This window comes from Rhinopithecus roxellana, chromosome 8, assembly GCF_007565055.1.
Source record: "Rhinopithecus roxellana isolate Shanxi Qingling chromosome 8, ASM756505v1, whole genome shotgun sequence".
NCBI lineage: Eukaryota > Metazoa > Chordata > Mammalia > Primates > Cercopithecidae > Rhinopithecus > Rhinopithecus roxellana.
The window spans coordinates 101974890-101993978 of NC_044556.1; the positions used below are offsets into that span (position 1 = coordinate 101974890).

Here is a 19089-nt window from a genome sequence, read left to right on the forward strand (position 1 = left end):
GGAAATGTAATTCTGACAACAAAATGGAGAATGAGTTAGAGAAGGATGAGACTGAAGGAAGAAAGATAGACTCCTTAGGGGGATGTTGTAGACATCCCAGAAAAACAACAAAAACCAAAAAATGTTGTGTCTGAATTAGAGCAGAGACAGTGGAAATAGAACGCCATGGTATGTCCCAGGGATATTTTTGAGGTAGACAGAATTTTGTGGCTGATACATGATAATAGATGTAGGGGAGTATATTAGTCTGTGTTTACGCTGCTGATAAGGACACACCTGAAACTGGGCAATTTACAAAGGAGGAGGTTTAATTGACTCACAGTTCCATGTGGTTGGAGAGGCCACACAATCATGGTGGGAGGTGAAAGGCACATCTCACATGGCAGCAGACAAGAGAAGAATGAGGAGCCAAGTGAAAGGGGTCTCCCCTTATAAAACCACCAGATCTTGTGAGACTTATTCCCTACCACGAGAACAGTATGGGGGAGAGCACCCCCATGATTCAGTTATCTCCCACTGGGTACCCCCCACAACAGGATGGAATTATGGGGGCTACAATTCAAGATGAGATTTGGGTGGGGACACTGACATGATGATGAAGGGGAATAATCTGAGGTGATTCCCTGGATTCTAGCTTGTGTCCCCAAGTTGATAGCCATGTTAGGTGAAGTAAAGACCATAGGAGTGCTGGGGACAGCAAGCAGAGAATAATGACTTTGATTTTGTGTGTTGTGGTAGGCAAAATTATGACTCCCAAATATGTTCACCCACTCCTCACTACAATTGTATGGGAACTATGGTGTTGATGGTAGTCATGTTACTGGTAGTGGTAATGATAGTATACTAGCAGGGAAAATAGCCATTTACTAAAATCCCTGATCCATTCTTTTGTGTCAGGCACTTTGCTACGGGTTTTAAATCCATTAATCCATTACCTCATTTCATACCAGCCTTTGAGGCAGGTGGTCTATTTAACATATTAAAAGTAAAACTTCAGACAAATTAAATTTAACAGAGTTTAACTGAGCAAAGAACCAGTGGCAGTCCCTGGAACCAGGACAGGCTCAGTGAGAGTCCGGGAGGGACTGCCATGTGGCCGGATAACATTTATAGACAAAAAGGGAAGTGATGCTCAGAAAACAGAAGTGAGGTACAGAAAAAGCTGGATTTATTCCAGTTTGGTGTTTGCCTCGTTTAAACAAGGTTTGAACAGTGTCCTCATGATGAAAGCACAGAAGCCAGGGTGCCGTCAAATCTGACCCGTAAGTTAAGTATCATTATGAGCCTGTTATTAATTATAGCATATGTTACACTCACTTTTATTTTACAAACATGATAATGAGCTATATTTTCATTTTGTTTTTAGTTTGTTTTTTGTTTATGCATTTTTAATAAGAGAATATACACGATTATGAAATATATCACGGTATAGTTTTAGATTTATAAGCAGGAACCAGAGCTCATTTCTGTGGTACACTTTCACATAATATGCCATTGGTTGGAAGGAGGTAAGTGCCCAGGATGGTAGTGAAACTTCCTTAAAATTGATGAAGAGATATATTTCATTTTTTAAAAGCTTTAATTCAGAAATTAAAGAAGTCTCTTCCTCGAGGATTTCCAAGTGCATTATTGAATACCATATGATATACTATTATAATTTAAAAGTTGGTTATACTTTATTCTAACATTTGACTCATGAAGACATTCGTAAATATTGACATCTTTGATGAACTCTCACTTGCTTAAGGAAGAGTAAATTTCATTGCAGCCATTTTGGATTTGTAAGAAACTCAAAAATGTAATGGTCCCCTGCATAAGATAATGTTTCAGAATTTTGGATTCATGGCACAATATGTTAAATTCGGATAGTTAATTTTCAGGATTGTCAATCATAAATCATTTTCAGACACCCAAATATAATTTTAATGTGCGAGATGTGTTTACAACATCATTTTGTAAAGAAACTTGCCAGTTTTGTCTGAGGAAACACTACGTTTGGAAGTTTGTGTTATATTTTTAAAGTATAATTTAAGTCTCTCTTCACAAGGTTTTTAATGAGGCACTATTTTTTCACACAAATGATCTAGGTTTCTGTAGATGCTGCCCATGGTTACAGTCCCCGGGCCATTGACATGAGCAATGTTACCCTTTCTAGAGACCTGCATGTAAGTACTGTTAACTTTTAAACATAGTCTCGAAATTGAATTTTTAAGAAGCATCACATAATACTTTCCTGCATATATTTCACAGTGTGGTTTATTTGAATGTGGTGATCCTATAATGGATCCACGGAATTTATAGATGATATACTCTAATGTTTTAGTACTATCAAAATTGATAGCTGGGTGTGGTGGCACACACCTATAGTCCCAGCTGCTTGGGAGGCTGAGGCAGGAGAATCGCTTGGACCTGGGAGGTGGAGGTTGCACCGAGCCGAGATCGCACCACTGCACTCCAGCCTGAGTGACAGAGTGAGACTCCCTCTCAAAGAGAAAAAAAAAAAAAAAAGAAAATTTGAAACAACTTTTTCTAGGGTGTTTCAGCCATATAATATATTTTCCTTAAAGATAATAGCCATTTAAAAATCTCTATGTTAAATAGTTGTGTGTGAGAAGAAAGTAAATAGTTAATAATGCTCTGCGCAAGGGTCACTTTCTTTTAAGTTTTTCCTGAGAAATTGATTGCATTTGCAATCCTTATTGCTCCATTCATAGTCTCCTCTGTTCTTTTTTTGTCACCAAGGAACCTACTTTGAAATAGCAGATTTGAAAGTAAGATAAAATGTATTACCTTGAGACATAAACTTCATAGGTCAATTTGGTGTTCAAATAACATATTAGCATTGTTGGTAACTGTATTGTTCCAAGAGAAATAAGGACGAAAATATAAAATTTACGTATTGTTAAATTGTTTTGTTTGCCATTTGTTATTGCTCCCATATGAATGTCTTAAAATGACACAGTAAACTTGAAAATCAAATGTAAAAAGAATCTTACTTAATCAAAACCCAAAAGGTCACAGAAAGATTAACTTGGCTAATTTAAGATCTCTCACCTAGTTTGGACAGAGATTGATTTAGAAATCAAATCTTTAACTGTCCATCTGACATTCTCCACATTCATGTTTAATAAGGTTTAGGTCATTTTTAAGGCTTTGGAAATTAAAACAAGAACTTGTAAATAAAATTTTTTTTTCTGAAGTCCGTAGCTATTTTGGTTTCATTATTGAATCAATGTCTTCAAACATTATGAATAACAATGACCATTCTCATCTGCTGTTTAGTTACTGTGTCATATTGCAAATCCTTACAATTCACTGGGATTCAGATTCTAAAGAAGAGTGTGTGATTATCTTTTAAGTGTATCATAGCACTAATACTGTATTAGTTATTCCTTTAAGGCATCTAATATTACATATTAAAAAGCAATGTTATCCTTTTTTACTTATTGAAGTAATAAATATTTTTGTTTTAAGGCTATGGCAGAAATGATGGCTGAAAACTACCATAATATATGGGCAAAGAAAAAGAAAATGGAGTTGGAGTCCAAAGGTAATATTTTCTAAAAACGGGTATTAAAAACAATCATAGTTCAATCACATGAATATATAGATGAAGTAGTCTTTTTAACAGAAGAGCTTATTATAACTTTTTAAAATTAGAATGGTTTAAATGTGCCTGTAACAGATTGAAGGTGGAAATGCTGTAATTTCCTAGCAGCTAGTATATATTTTCTTGTGTCTCAGAATTTTGGCAGCTTTCTTTTACCCGTTTTAGCTTATAGATTTCTATACTTCTCATCCTGATATCTGATTTGTTCTATGAATGACTTAGACTTCCCTCCCTGACTCTCTTCCCCAACTTAAATATCTCGTATTTCACCCCTTTTTATTTCCTGTCTCAGCCTCTTTCGTCTAGTCCAGCTATGTTACTGTCTTTTACATGCTTTTGCTTGCACTTTTCCCGTTTTTTTTAATTCAAATGCTAAATGACCTAATGTTCTCTTAGGTATTTCTCAAGTCTTTTAAAATTCATTTGCATAAATATTTTCTTCAATTTAATGCATGCTACACTGATGATATCTTTCAACATTATTTGTTTGCCATTAGTCTATACACATATTGTTTATAATGTGGGGTGTGTGTGTGTGTGTGTGTGTGCATATGTGCTGTTGTTAATGACTTCCTATGTGGTTTTCTTTCCCCCAATAGGAATATATTATTTTCAAGCTCAGGGCCACAACATTGATTTCTTTTGTAATCCTTATTGTATAGTTACAGGTGTCAATAAATCTTCTACTTTTTGTTTATTTGACTAGGTAAAAATGTAGAAGGGGAGAAGATTTTGAAAGTGGGGATATTTCATGGTGAAAAGTAAAACTGTGATATGGAAGGATGGTACCTGGCACCAAGCACTAGGAAACAGAGTAACACAAATTAGGGTTGGTCACAGAGAGGAAAAGAGAAGATTTCACATTTTTAAATTGCCTATTTCAAAATGCTGTTCAAGGATAATATGCCTGTATTCTAAAACCACCCCATAAATGTTTGTTAAATGAATGATTAATTCATTGTTTGGCTCATGGGTGCATGGATGAATGGATGGATGGCAAATGAGTCATAGAGTTTTGTTTTGTGAAATTCTTGACAGGGCACCCACATAACTGATAAACAAAATCACTGCTTGTTACATGAGCGGATTACATGAAAAAGTATCTGTTCCTTTTTTTAAACTATGTTTCAGTCACTGTAGTAGAGTTAAAATTAAAAATAATAAGCAGCTATTTTATTACAAGTTGATTATCCCTTATCCAAAATGTTTGGAACCCAAACTGTTTGAAAGTTGAGATTTTTTCAGATTTTTAAAATATTTGCAGTAAATATATGGGTTCAGCATCCCAAATCCAAAATCCAAAATTTTAAATGCTCCAATAAGTGTTTCCTTTGAGCATCATGTAGACACTAAAAGAGTTTCTGATTTTGGGACATTTGGATTTCAGATTTTCAGATTAGATATACACAACCTATATGCTTTTCTAAATAAGCATGATAGAAAATCATCATTATTTAAATTTCTGAGCCAGATTGATGTTTTCTTTAAGTCATACCACTAGTAAATGGCACACCCATACTTCTGCATACAACTTGTATTGGCTCAAATTTATATCCTGTAGTTGGGCAACTAACCTAGTTGCAGCACACTAAGTGGTGAGGTAGGGGAAATTAGTCCTCGCTGTCTTTAATTCTCTTACTGCACATATGGATTTCATTTTAGAAGAGGAACTTGTTTAGAACCAAAACAGCAGACCAGTGGGAAAGGTGTTGAAATATGCAATCCCGGATCCTGGCTTTTAGGTTATTGAGATTAGCAAACCAGAGAAGTGAGTCTTGGGAATAGGAGATAGGTCACAGACTGTGGCCAGTTTCAGAGCAGAAACTACATGTGTCTTTTTTTCAAAGTTGTTTTCTCACTCAGGGACATTAATAGTGAGGAGGATCTTTATAGCCAACAGTTGTAGGTAGTTGCATCCTGCCAGCTCTACTCCCACTGCCGATAAGAGGTAGGGGGGAGGAATCTGTCACCACCCGATGTTTTGGTGTCTGTGTGTGTGTGTGTGAGAGAGAGAGAGAGAGAGAGAGAGAGAGAGAGAGAGAGAGAGAGAGAGAGAAATAGAAATGAGAAGTCAAAAACACTAAAAGAATCAGGGCCAAAGCTGCCCAGTTTTGCTTTCACCCTTTCTCTTCTCTTTTATCATCTCTGCATCTGTGCAGAGAAGATGAATCTGCTTTAGGAAAATCAGGAGAAAAATGCCTCTTTGCTTGCCTTAGTCATCTGATCTTCAGTGCTCTTTTGGAATCTCGAAAAGTCTGAGGGAAAATCAGATGCCATAAGGAGTTAATAGAAATAAAGGAGTGTAAGTCCAAAAAGTATGATTAGTGATCCCAAATTAGTAAAAAATGTTATTTTCCCACTGGCACTTCAAGTATTTTGTACCATGGTCATCTGTTGTTAAGCCACAGACAGCTCACTGGTGTCAAGCATTTTTTCACCCTGTAGTATGAATGGGTTCGTGAGTCCGTGCTAGTATGTGTGGTAATATCCTCAGAATTACTGCTTATTCATTTGCCTCTCCAAGGAGCTGGTTTCCTTCAGCATGAGATGTCTACACCCATATCATAAATGGGAAAGATGAGGGTGGACGTGCAAGGTAAATGTCCATGGTCACACTGCTAATTAGAGGCACAGTGAGGACGTAGATTTCAGTCACCTGGCAGGCTTTCAAATCCCTTCACCTTCTAGTTCAGTGGAGGTCGAATAGGGTGAGAAGAGTTACCGAGTTAGTGGGTACTTTGCGTTCTTAGGATTTTAAAATTATAGACCTCTTTCTGTGTCTCTCTCTTTCTCTCCCCACCTCCCGCACAATAACTTATTGGTATGTGGCCCCCCAAATCACTGATTACAAATTAAGTTGCCAAATTAATAGCATTCTCTAGGACTAAATGCAGTAATGGAGTTTGAACTAGGTGATGGTTGATTAAACTAGGGTGATGGAATTCGATGCTTGATTTTAAAAAGATTTTTGCTTTTATTTTTAACCAATACATAATTGTCTATATGACTTACAGTATGATATTTGCATACATGTATACAACGTGTAATGTTCAAATCAGGGTAATTAGCATATCCATCACCTCAAACATTTATATTTCTTCGTGTTGGGAGCATTCAAAATCTGCTCTTGTAGCTATTTGAGAATATAGAATAAATTGTTGTTAATTATAGTATCCTTATAAAGTGTCCTGTTAAATTACATCTTTGATTAGGACAAAAGTCAAATTTGGTTTCTACTAAACTTAGTAACAAATTCTATACCCTCTTGCTATTCACGAGTGTTTGTTGTCGTTGTCTTCCGACAGCTGCATTGTGCTTGATATTGTTAATATACTGTGGAGTACCTGAATTCCTTAGTGTGGTTAGTATTTGTTAGCTCTGTAGTTCTTGACCAACGCCTTGCATGTATGATAGCACAGTGTCACCTAATGGTATTAAAGTTCAGTGGGCGATTGCATGTCTGCAGATGGCACTCTCAGTCAAAGCCAGCACTGGGGAAGCAGACATTTCTTCCTTTGCTTGCTTATTTATTGTGTAGGGCGAATTCAACATTTGTCATTGTTGCAGTAGCTCCTGGCTAAACTATATTGGAAACTGATTTCATAGGCTATATGTTGTTATAATTCAAACAATATTTATTCTCAATTATTCTTCCTGGAATTCCCTTAGCAGTTGTATTTCAGGGTAGCTCAGCCTCCCACACAATATCTATTATCATACATGTTTTACGGATGTTAAATGTGAGGCATACCATGCTATTCAGTTTGCTGCTGTTTTAATAGCATTCTTTGTACCAGATCTTTACATCTGAAATTAACAGTGCATTTTAAAATATTTTTCTAATTTTTGCAAAATTTTAACCAAAATTTTTACATAATTTATAATTTTTAGAAAGGTTTTTCTCCAATTAGTTTTTTTTAATTTACATATTTTCTAGAATTTTTAAATCTGAAAGAAAGACTACTTTAGTAAGTATTATCAGGATGAGTATATTAGAAATCTAGACTCTTGCTAAAAGGTACTTGCCCCCAGGTCTTAAAGTCAAGTATTAGACACTTAAGAGTGATCCACTTTTAATGTAGCACATCTATATGTGGTTTTGTATATTTATAAATAATGTGACTATGAAGTACTCTCTGATCTGAGAGATATAATAAAAATTCCGTATTTAAGACTTTTACTCTTCTCTCTGTGGGGCAGCAAATGAAGCCTAATCCCTGAAACATGCTTTATAACTTTTCTAAATCCTGCTAAGTATGATTTAGCATTGATTTCCACTCTCCACATTCAGAATTGCTTTGAACAGAGAAGAGAATACAGCTGCTTCTCTCTCGTTGGCGAATGCAGATATTATTGTCACTCAGTGACATATTACAAATGCATGCATGTTCATGTTTTAACTGCCTCTTAGAAGGCATATGCACAGCCTTTCTTTGAGTAGTTTTTCTGAATTAATTGAAACATTAAAGGCAATAGAGGCAGAAGAGTCTTATATGCTCTGTGTATTGTTAAAGGATGTGAAAAGTTTTCTAGTGTGGTCCAATTATATATCTGTGTCTCATCTCAGATTATTTTCAAATTACTATGCTGTGTTCTTGTCCTGACATACTCTTAGGAGGAGGTAACCACCCTCTGCTGGTGCCCTATGATACACTGACAGCCAAAGAGAAAGCCAAGGATAGAGAAAAAGCACAGGACATCCTCAAGTTCTTGCAGATCAATGGATATGCTGTATCTAGGTAAAAGTACACATATCCTAATTACACACTCTTTTCATGAGGGTGAGTATTTAAATATCTCCATCATATTTAAAGCTGAAAATGAATTCAATGATCTGTTTACACCTTTGAGGTACTGTTTAATATGTTCAAAATACACACATCAGAAACATTTACACCCCTAGCTGTGTACCACATAACTGAGTTCCTTTTGCTACATATATTAAATCACTATCCATCATTTAGGCAAAATCCCCAGGCAAAAAATCACACTCTGTTTTTGTAAATGCAACATTTTGTTGCATAATAAGAGAGTTACTCACTGAAGCTTTATATCATATGCAAAATATTCTTTATAGGTTAAATCTTACTTTTTCCTTGAGCTACAATAACATTAGATAAACTTCAAAATTTATATGTATATATAAACTTATATATAAACATGTATGGATATGTACACACACACACACACACACACACAATTTTACCTTCTAAGAGGCTTGTACAAATTGCTTTCCCTATTTCGTTTTTGCTGTTCCAGAGGATTTAAGGACCTGGAACTGGACACGCCTTCTATTGAGAAACGATTTGCCTACAGTTTCCTCCAACAACTCATTCGCTATGTGGATGAAGCCCATCAGTATATCCTGGAGTTTGGTAGGTGCCATAGTCCCATTGCTAATAGCCCAATGTTTGTTGTTCTTAATGTTTACAACATCAGGATATAGAACAACACTGGCTGCTGAGCTATTTGTGATGGTGTCAACCCATCTATTCATCCTACTACTAAATAGAGTTCAACAGTCAGTGGATGAACAAGTTCTTGGGGAGTGGGTAAAGTCTGTGAACTTTAAAAAATCTAACATATAAGTTATTCTCCTTATAATGTTTATTGGCATTCATTTTTTTCAATTTGAAAGATACATTGGAAGGACGTCAGAATTTTAAGGTAGAGTTAAATCTTACCTATGAAATTAATTGCTCTACTCATAAAAAAAACTTCCAAAACTGTGGATTTTCAAAATTTCTAAACACTATAGAGGCCTTGAGTTTAGCCTTTGTAGGGAAATACATGAATACTAGAGTAACTGCAGTGCAGAATTAATGTCAGAACACCTTCCCGCCACTGCGTAGTAATACGATGTAAGGAATTCCGGGTTGTTCCCTTTTGAAAACAGTGTGCTCTTCTGGTGGTTATTCATTTATTTTCATTTTTGTTCTCAAGGTTTTCTCTTTATTTTTAACACTCACTCGTTTTGTTGTTCAACACCTTTCCTCTAGGGCCGTTCATCTTGGATCCCTCAGCTGCTGTTTGTCTTAGGATGTAAATCTAGTTTCTGCCATAGCACCAGATTTAAGTTTGTAGAAATTAGAGCTCTGGTGTTTTCTTCTTTCTGGCCTCTTGTATCCTAAATGTGATTAAAGATTTTCCGGTTGAGCATCGTTCTCATAAACAATTGACTTCTCTTTCAACCTGCCTCTACAGTTCAAATACTCTATTGTTGCTCTCTTCGAGCCCATCTTTTTCATAAAAGTTTACACTACAAGCTAATTTTTAATCTGTAATCTCTCTGTGATTCATACAACTAACAATTTTTAAAAATATGATTCCTGACTTATCCTAATACATAGCCAAATTGATCTGAATTAATGAAATGTAACTGGAGAACAAAAATGAGGTGGGGTGAATTATTGAAGCTTTTACACAGAAAGCTAAATATTGCAATTTCTGATCCACATTTGAAAGGATCCGATATGGGTAGCAACTCCAATATCCAGTCTTGTTTTTGGAGATACAAGGGACAGGAGAGAAAGAAAGAGTCATCATTTGGAGAAAGGAACAAGAAAGTTGTTTGTTTTTTACCTTCACGTTGGAGAACACAAACATCAATTTGAAGGGAAGAAATGTGTTTAGGTATTATTCACACTTGATTCAAATGTCTGAATAAACTACCTACTACAGTTCATGGAAGGGGGTGGTGAGAATCTTGCTCCAGGGTACATTCACCCACTTGACACATTTCATTCTATCCACAGGGTAGAGGGTCTTATAAACAGAGCACGGGAGAGAAAGTAGGCTGCAATGACAGAGCCCAACCAAATAACCTTTTTCACAATTCCTGATGTTATAGGTACTGTTTTCGGATGGCTTTGCCAGGGCAAATTAGGTTCAGGAACTCTGTTAGAGGAGCAGATAGAGCTGTGATTGTCAGTACCATGTTTATTTTAATTTCCATCTTTCATTGTTATCACAAGTGAAGCTGCTATATTGCCTTCTCCCTTTATCCTTCACTTCAGTGATTTTGCAGCACATCTCTAATGTAGCCATTCCTAGACCTAAGTTAATTGTGGTTGTAAAAATATGCCTTTTTCTAATTTTTATATTATACCATAGATTGTATTCTCTCCACATCTTTTTCACATTTTGCACATAAGCATTTGTTTAAATGTAGTAAAAGACATTTCCTATTTAATTCATTGAAATATGAGCAGATTTGGCTGTGTACAAAATTTTATCTTGAGATAACTTTATATGAGAAAGTCTCTTATCTGAATCCAGCCATTTTGCATAATGTGCTTAAGAGGAGATTCAAATGCCAAAGTGGCATGCAAATGAAATTTGCCAGTGGTAAAAAACCATAATTTTCTTTTGCTTGTTCATGGGGAGAGCATTCTGATATTGCAAAATAATAGCCTAAGTTTCCTAAAAATTATCTTGTATTTTTGTCTAAAATTTGACAAACTATTATCTCAAGTTATTATTATTATTATTATTATTTTTGCAAAATAACTTTTTCAAGCAAAAGTCAGCTTGGCTCTTAAATATCTGGAAGCTCTGCTTACAAATTTTACTAAAACCTGATATCCAATTCTGAATTTTTTAGCTCTCCCATATGTTCTGCATGCCATCGTGGTTATTATAGTTTATTATTTCCTCATCTATTAATATATGCATGAACCTTTTCCATATGTATGAAGGAGGTAAGAAAGGCCACCTTCTAAGCTAAATGAATTAGGTTAATCAATTCTTGACCTTGGATCATTTTTTAAACCATGGGGAAAACTTGGGTGTTTTTGCTTCGCTTATGAAAATTATCTTTTGACATAGGTCAAAATTTCTTTATTCTTTAGCGGAATGCTAATTTGCCAACCTAATATTAAAATTGCTGTCCTCCTCCTCATCGCAGATCCTGACTTCCTGCAGTTTTTTAGTTTGTATCTTAAATTGAGAAGCTTTAACTTTCGGTCACACCAAGAGGCAACCTTTATTATTAGAGGCCAGGGTTAGTATCTAACCAATTATGTTTATTCAATTTACACCCACTGTCCTCTCCCCCAGTGAGCTTCTTTTCTTAAAGGCTACTGAAAATGTGGGATTTTTACTTTATTCTATTCCATTTTCCCCTCCCTATGTCAATAAGATCTCAAAGCTACACAAATGTGTTTGTGTTTCTAACCACAACTATGGGCTGTCCTCAATAGCTTTTTAAATTTAGATTTGGGTGTTTTAAAAAATCCTTTTATTTTTAATGACACTGCCAAAGCTTGCCTTTGTATTTTTGGTTGGCTTTTTCCATTCAGTGTAGTGGGATAATACATTTAGCAATGCTTTCTAACCTTTGCATTATGGATGAATATCTTGCAATGTTTCCAGTGCAGCATTTACCTAAAAACTCTTCAAATCTACAGATGGTGGCAGCAGAGGCAAAGGAGAACATTTCCCTTATGAACAAGAAATCAAGTTCTTTGCAAAAGTACAGTATACAATCTATCTTGTTTTTGCTTCAATATGTTTGTTTACATACTCTACTCATTAGATCATTACCCTTTTCAGAACATACTTGTCTACAAATATGTATTTTACTGCACGTAAATATTCTGTGGCATGAAAATAACTGCATGAATCATCTTCCCAGCATACTTGGTCAGACTTTAACTCTGCATTCCCTACCATATTCCTTCTTCAAATGACTTCATTCTATCTGAGGTTTAATTCAGTTTGCATTTTTTTTTTGTTTTATTGTATGATATAGAATAAAAATGTCTATTTCTTAACATTTGGATATTGTTACGATTTAAAATTTCTAGTTGAGAATTGCTTTTATAAATAGGAAAGTCTTAGTTAATTCATAAATGGGTACATTATAAGAACATTTAGTATAGAATCTTTATTGTGGGACCTTAGTCCCACTCATTTTAGAGAAGATCAGGGAGGATAGATTGTTTATATACAAAGGACATCCCACTGTTATTATTTATTTCATTTCATAAGGATTTATCAGGAATTTGCTGTATTACTGGAAAAATCATCACTTTTTTCAGTCAAAAAGGGATGGACATGAAAAGTTGTAAAGCCTCCAAATGATTTAGTTCATTTACTCAGTATTTACTGTGTGTCTAGTCTGGGTCAGGCATTAGGGTATGGCCCAGGGATTGCCATGAATATACAATGCCCCTGGCTAAGCTTTCCTGTTTGGGACACCTTGCAGTGAGCCTGAAGACCTAATTACTGCTGTCTGTTTCCTCTTAAAGTACTTGCATTCAGTGATTACAGATAATTTGCTATGAATACAACTTTTGTGGACTCTAAAATAGCATGCTTTTTGATTGGTGAATATTGACTTGTAGTATGTTTTCAAAATTGTGTTCTTTACCGTAAAACACATTTCTATTGTCTTTTCTTCCCATTCAATATAGCACTCAGAGTCTGTTCCAATCATTTGAAGATCCAAAGTTTGTCCTGGGGTGCACACAGTTAGTGATTCATCAATTGATAGATCCATATGTGTATCTCCGGTCTCTGTGAGATTGTAATCTTACTTGATAGCCAATTATCAGAATGCTGTATTCACGGCCTCTAATTATCCCTTTAAAATACATTCTTGGGTTGCCCATCTACTCAGCACCCCTAGTGATTCTGTTTACAGATGCTTAATGTGGCTTAATTTCTACTAAGTCTATAATTCATTCATTTACCATATTGAGTGCCTACTATGTGCCAGTCACTAAATTCAGACAATGTCCCGACTGTCAAGGAAGAACAATAAAAACTAGTGATGTCCCCGTTATATATAACTGTGCTCTACCGCATGGTAGGAAAAAGAAGTGTATTTAGATAGACTTGAGTTTGCATACTGGTAGTGCCAATCTTGTTATTGCCATGGGCCCGTCACAGTCCTTAGCACTAGGGATTCAGTGGCAAACAGAAAAGACCAGTTAATAGTTCTAGACCCAACCCCAGGAAAGGGCTATAATGGGAAACAAACCCAGAAATGTTTCTTGTTTTTGCATAACTCATAGGCTCCTGGAAAGAGAGACTTTAATCCAAAGTCCCACGCGTACAATGTAAAATTGCAAATGATGTTGTCAGAGCTCAGAATGTGGGACTTTATCTAGTTGAGATCAGCAAAGACTTACCTGGCAAAGCACCACTGAGTTGAGATCTACAGGAGGACCAGGGTGAGTAGGATGTGGAGTGCAGAAGAGCATGCCGGACAGAGGGATTGGTGTGTACAAGGCCAGGTGATGCGAGTGGACAGAGTGAGGAGGAGGAATTGTCCCAAGGCCAGCAGGACAAAACGTGCATAGAAATGGAAAGTGCACTTTGAGAAAGGCCAGGTTAAAAGAACATTGTGTAGGCAAGTAAGTAACAATGTGACCTTCAGTAAGTCACACATTTCTGTCTCTCCATTTAATACCCATAATGCAGGGATGGTGGCATCTACCCTACAGGGCAGTTGCTATCATCAGCTGCAAAGTTCACACATAGTAGAGACTCAACATATGGTAGTTATGGATTATTTCGGGGTCTGTTGGGCACTGCACTATATTATATGAAAACATTGAGAATATTTCATTTTGAGAAAATATTAAGAATAATTCCAAACTGTTGCAAGTTTGCTCTGTTCCCCATAATCACATCCTGCCACACTCTGCTTTCCCCGCTATGGACTCGAGACGGTAGAGTGAGATTTAAGAGAGGCATACTATGACGTGCCTGGCATGGACATAAGGAGACCTGATGCATGTGAACAGAACTCTGACTGCTCCAAAGCCTCAGCTCTCATTCATCCCCTGAAAGATTCCACTACGTAGATCTGTCTTCTTTTCCTTTCTTTCAGGTCGTTCTTCCTTTAATTGATCAGTATTTCAAAAACCATCGTTTATACTTCTTATCTGCAGCAAGCAGACCTCTCTGCTCTGGAGGACATGCTTCCAACAAAGAGAAAGAAATGGTGACTAGGTAAACAGCTATAAAAATAAACACTGTTGTATGACTTAGGTGTATGTGCATTTGCAAAGAGAACCTGAGGACCTTGACGTGGGACTGTATGGAGAGTATCCGCCCATTTCCCTGGTCCATGTCTTCATGGAAGCAAACACTAGATGCAAACAGTTTTTACAAGTTAAGATGTGTGTTCTAGATGTTGAGTTTCTTTATATTTTGCTGCTAAGTGTAATGCTGGATAGAAGGATAAAATATCACTCATTTCAGAATCTACACGTAGAAGCTGGACATGCATCACCATATTAGTATTTGTGATAAATGGTGCTTTTGACGTTAGTTTCTTTAACATTTCCACCAATCTGATATTTTTGCCAGCCTTTATTGTTCAGAAAAAAAATCCCAAATATACATATTTAATTTAAAAATAATGACCAATGTTGGAAGAAAAATGAAGTAAAGATACCTACAAAATTTCTGAAGGTTTCCCCTCTTAGCAATGCTTTCTCATTTCTGTTTAAACCAAAGGGTTCTTTATGGACTCAGTTGTGATTCTGCTGGGGATATCAGGTCCTTTCACTCAAACTTCTGCTAGAATTTAACGTACACGAGAGTCAATTACGGAGCAAGTTTACTTCTCTAATATTACATTGCCCAAAAGTTCATACCAAGTTTTTAGATTGTATCAGAACAAAATTTCTATAAAAGTGAATACACAGTATAAAGCAGAACACTGGAGAAAATACAGGCTTTCCTCGGACTTGACATTAATGCTATACTGAAAGGCAGTATGGTCTCCACCTATTAGACAGAATGAGATGAGATTGCATACAGCCTTCGTGAGAGGGTGGAGAAGTGGAAAGATTCCTGCACTGCCTAACACTGGGGAAGGCAGCTGGAGTGGAATTTTCAGTTCATCTCTTTCACTTATTGTCTATTTTACCGAGTAGTAAGTGGCCAGTCATGTGATATGGGATTGCAACAGTATAAAACATGTCCTCAAACTTCTTCAAATGAATTTTCCTATAAAATTGATTATGGTTCAAGTAACAGCAGGAATCCATCCCAGCGGCATGCTTTGTTTCCACAAATTGCTGCCACATAGAGAGAGGCAATGCAGTTACTTTCCACGACGTGAATTTCCCCCCCTTCCGACTTGAACATGGCCTCCCTTCCCACCTTCGCTGGGAGGGAGAGCAGCTCCTCCCTTGTCATTTCACGAGCACACACATCCACTACTCTGAGCCAGGATCCCCCTGTGGATTGTGAGTGCACGCAAGTAGCTAGAATATCCCAAGGCACCAAGTTACCCTTAAACATCATGAAATTGAGGACACGTTGAAGTCTCCTACTCCTCCCTGGGTCTGTTAGCCTTTTTTGATAGGAACTTTGTTCTCCAAGGGTGTTGTTAATCTAGATATCACTCAATTATATAAAGATAAAATAAAATCAGAGAAAATAGAGACAAATTCAAATAAATCAATGCAAATTCTGCTATTTTCCTCCTCTCCTGTCTTGTGTTTTGTTATCTCCGTTCAGTTTCAGCCTTACCCTTAGAACTATTCACTGAGCCCATACTATGCATATATGGAAGCATCCAGTTGTGTGTTTGGATATATATGATTTGTATTTGCTAATTATACCTCTATAAAGCTGGAACAATTTCATGGAACTATACACCAAAAAAGAAAATTGGCCCATTTTCCTTGGGCAATTCTGTATCCCTCATAGAATAAATCAGAGATACATCGCTATTTTGTGCTAGCCTCAGTTGATGTCCCTTTGGGGCTCTAGACTGACCCTAGACTACCCCTCTCTTTAATGGGACTGCACCAGAATGTTTTTAATTACAGTCATGTACCACATAACAAGATTTCAATTAATTTTGGACCGCATATATGATAGTGGCCCCATAAGATTATAATACTATGTTTCTACTAATTTTTTTAGATATGTTTAGATACACAAATACCATTTTGTTACAGTTGCCTACAGTATTCAGTACAGTCACGTGCTGCACGGGTATGTAACCTCGGAGCAATAGGCTGTACCGTTTAGGTTTGTGTAAGTACATTCCATGATGTACTTATGTTATGGGAATAACAATGAAATCGCCTAATGATGTATTTCTCAGACTGAATCCCCATCATTAAACGATGCATGACTGTATTTCATCTTCAGTTTTACTTCTACTAATAGAAAAAGGGTTGGTAAATTTTGCTTATCCCGTTGGTATTTCCCAAAAAAAGGAGCATATGCCATTTAAAATTCCAACACATAGAAAATGAGGTGCATAATAAAAGTAACTTATGTTATTACAGTACTTTAGTGCCAAACATAGCTAGAATTTAACCTCAGAGAAAAAGAAAATCATAGAGGAAAATATGAATAAGGAAGTGATAAATGATGGCTCGTGTCTGTACAAAATGCTGTGCAGTCATTAACATGATGGAAATGAGTAATACTTTTGGAAAATGATCATGATAAAGTATAAAATATATGCTCAAATAGTATTAACCCAACTTTTAAAGAGGACTTAATTTGTTTGTATAGAAAAATATTGGTAGGGTATACACTTAATAGGTAGAAAACTGGCCCTGCCATTATCAATAAATAAGCATATCTTCATTCACATGATAAACACTATGATAATGGTTTTAAGTGTTTAACAAATGTGAGTAGCAATAGTTGTGTGGGTTTGAGTTAACTTTTCCACAATTAAAACCGATGTTTCATGAGATGTTTAGCTACTTCCTGGCACAAGAAATTATTATATACTGAGCATTTGCTGTATCTAAGGTCAGTACTGTCATGTCTGGAGTATACTTTGCAGTAGCTAAATACATGAATATGAGTATAGCCCTAGTAAGAGAAAGTCAGGCAGTGCGATGGGATTCAAAGTAAAGTAAGACCACCTTGGATGGATATAGATGGGTGAGAGATTTATGGAAATCAAGCCAGTCAAAGTTGATCTTGGACCATTTGTAGGTCAGAGATTAAGGAAGGAAAATATCTGCTAAATGTAGATAACTACATAAAGTATAAATTACCAGCTGGTAATTTAGGAGAAAGGTAGGTTATATAGACGGTAATGGATATTAACTGTCAGAATCAGGAATCTTCTTTTTAAAATTATATCACAATTTTTTTCACCTAATTTATTAACACTAAGAAGCTATTAAAGCTTTTTAAGTGGGAGAATGATCAGAGCTTCCCTCTGGGAAATACAATCTGGCAGCAAAAGTATAATTGATGAGAGTGGGAGAGTTGGGAGGCCATGGCAGGCACTTGGAGCCCGAGACAGCAACCCAGGCTATAGTGTTGGAAGTGCCGCCTCAAATAGGTGGTGCTGCCCGCCTATCCATTTAGCAGATGTGTCTTTTTCTTCTTCTTCTTTTTTGAGATAGAATCTCACTCTGTCTCCCAGGCTGGAGTCCAGTGGCACGATCTTGGCTCACTGCAACCTCCTCCTCCCAGGTTCAAGCAATTCTCCTGCCTCAGCCTCCTGAGTAGCTGGGATTACAAGCACCTGCAACCATGCACGGCTAATTTTTGTTGTTGTTGTTGTTGTATTTTTAGTAAAGATACGGTTTCACCGTGTTGGCCAGGCTGGTCATGAACTCCTGGCCTCAGGTGATCTGTCCATCTCGGCCTCCCAGAGTGCTGGGATTACAAGCATGAGCCACTGCGCCTGGCCTCATTCAACAGATATCTCTGAATGCCAGCTATGTACGGCATGCTGTCTGAGGCCTGAAGATATACACACACAATAAGAACGTTCCTAACTTTAATAAATTTAGAAGGACAGCTGAGTAGACACATACATATAGAGCTAACTCTACAAGAAGCTGTGATGAGTGTCAGTGGAGACATCAACAGAGTGCTGGGAATGTAGAAGGGATGTAAACAGGAGCTGGGGTGAGAAACCGGGAAGAGAGAAAGTCAACATGACTTGGCGATGAGCAATATGGCAAGTAGAAAGAGATCCAACTTGGTGCTGAAATTTCAACTCTGGGTAGTTGGAATATTGTTAGTATCATGAACAGAAACAACATATTTCAGAAAAAGAATAGTTTCTAAGAAAAGGTTACATTTGGTCAGGTATTTATCGGAGTAGAAGGTACCCACAGGTCATTCAACTGGAGAAATCCAGCAGATTGGAAATATTAGCATGTGGGGTTAATTGAGAGATTAGAGCAAGAAATGACATATTTGGGGATTATCTGAACATATATATAATGCTTGAAGCTCTGAAAGCAGATAAAACTGAAGGAGAGCAGAGAAGGAGGCAAAAGGTTTTGAATACCAATGTTTGGAGAATTATTACATTTACAGGGTTTTCAGAAATAGGTCTTTGAGGAACATCAAGAATGATTAATTAGAAAGCAAAAAAAAAAAATACTGTAAATAAAATCCAAGGAGGGTAAGAGTTTCAAGATTTAAGTAATAAACAATGCCAAGTACTGTTGAGAGAACTCCAGAAAAGAAAAGGTTATTATCTTTGCTGATTAGGGGCATTGGTGAGCTGCAAAGGA

At 36.6% G+C, this 19089-nt stretch overlaps 1 protein-coding gene across 4 annotated transcripts in view; it reads left to right on the top strand.

The window, feature by feature from the left end:
* Positions 1-19089, top strand: part of RYR2 (ryanodine receptor 2) — a 793619-nt gene that overhangs the window by 626100 nt on the left and 148430 nt on the right. For all 4 annotated transcript variants that reach the window (XM_030936088.1, XM_030936090.1, XM_030936089.1 and 1 more), the window contains exons 57-62: positions 2088-2165; positions 3475-3550; positions 8226-8349; positions 8870-8985; positions 12019-12083; positions 14451-14572. In XM_030936088.1, coding sequence (XP_030791948.1) covers positions 2088-2165; positions 3475-3550; positions 8226-8349; positions 8870-8985; positions 12019-12083; positions 14451-14572 — 581 coding nt within the window. The remainder of the gene's footprint in view (positions 1-2087; positions 2166-3474; positions 3551-8225; positions 8350-8869; positions 8986-12018; positions 12084-14450; positions 14573-19089) is intronic.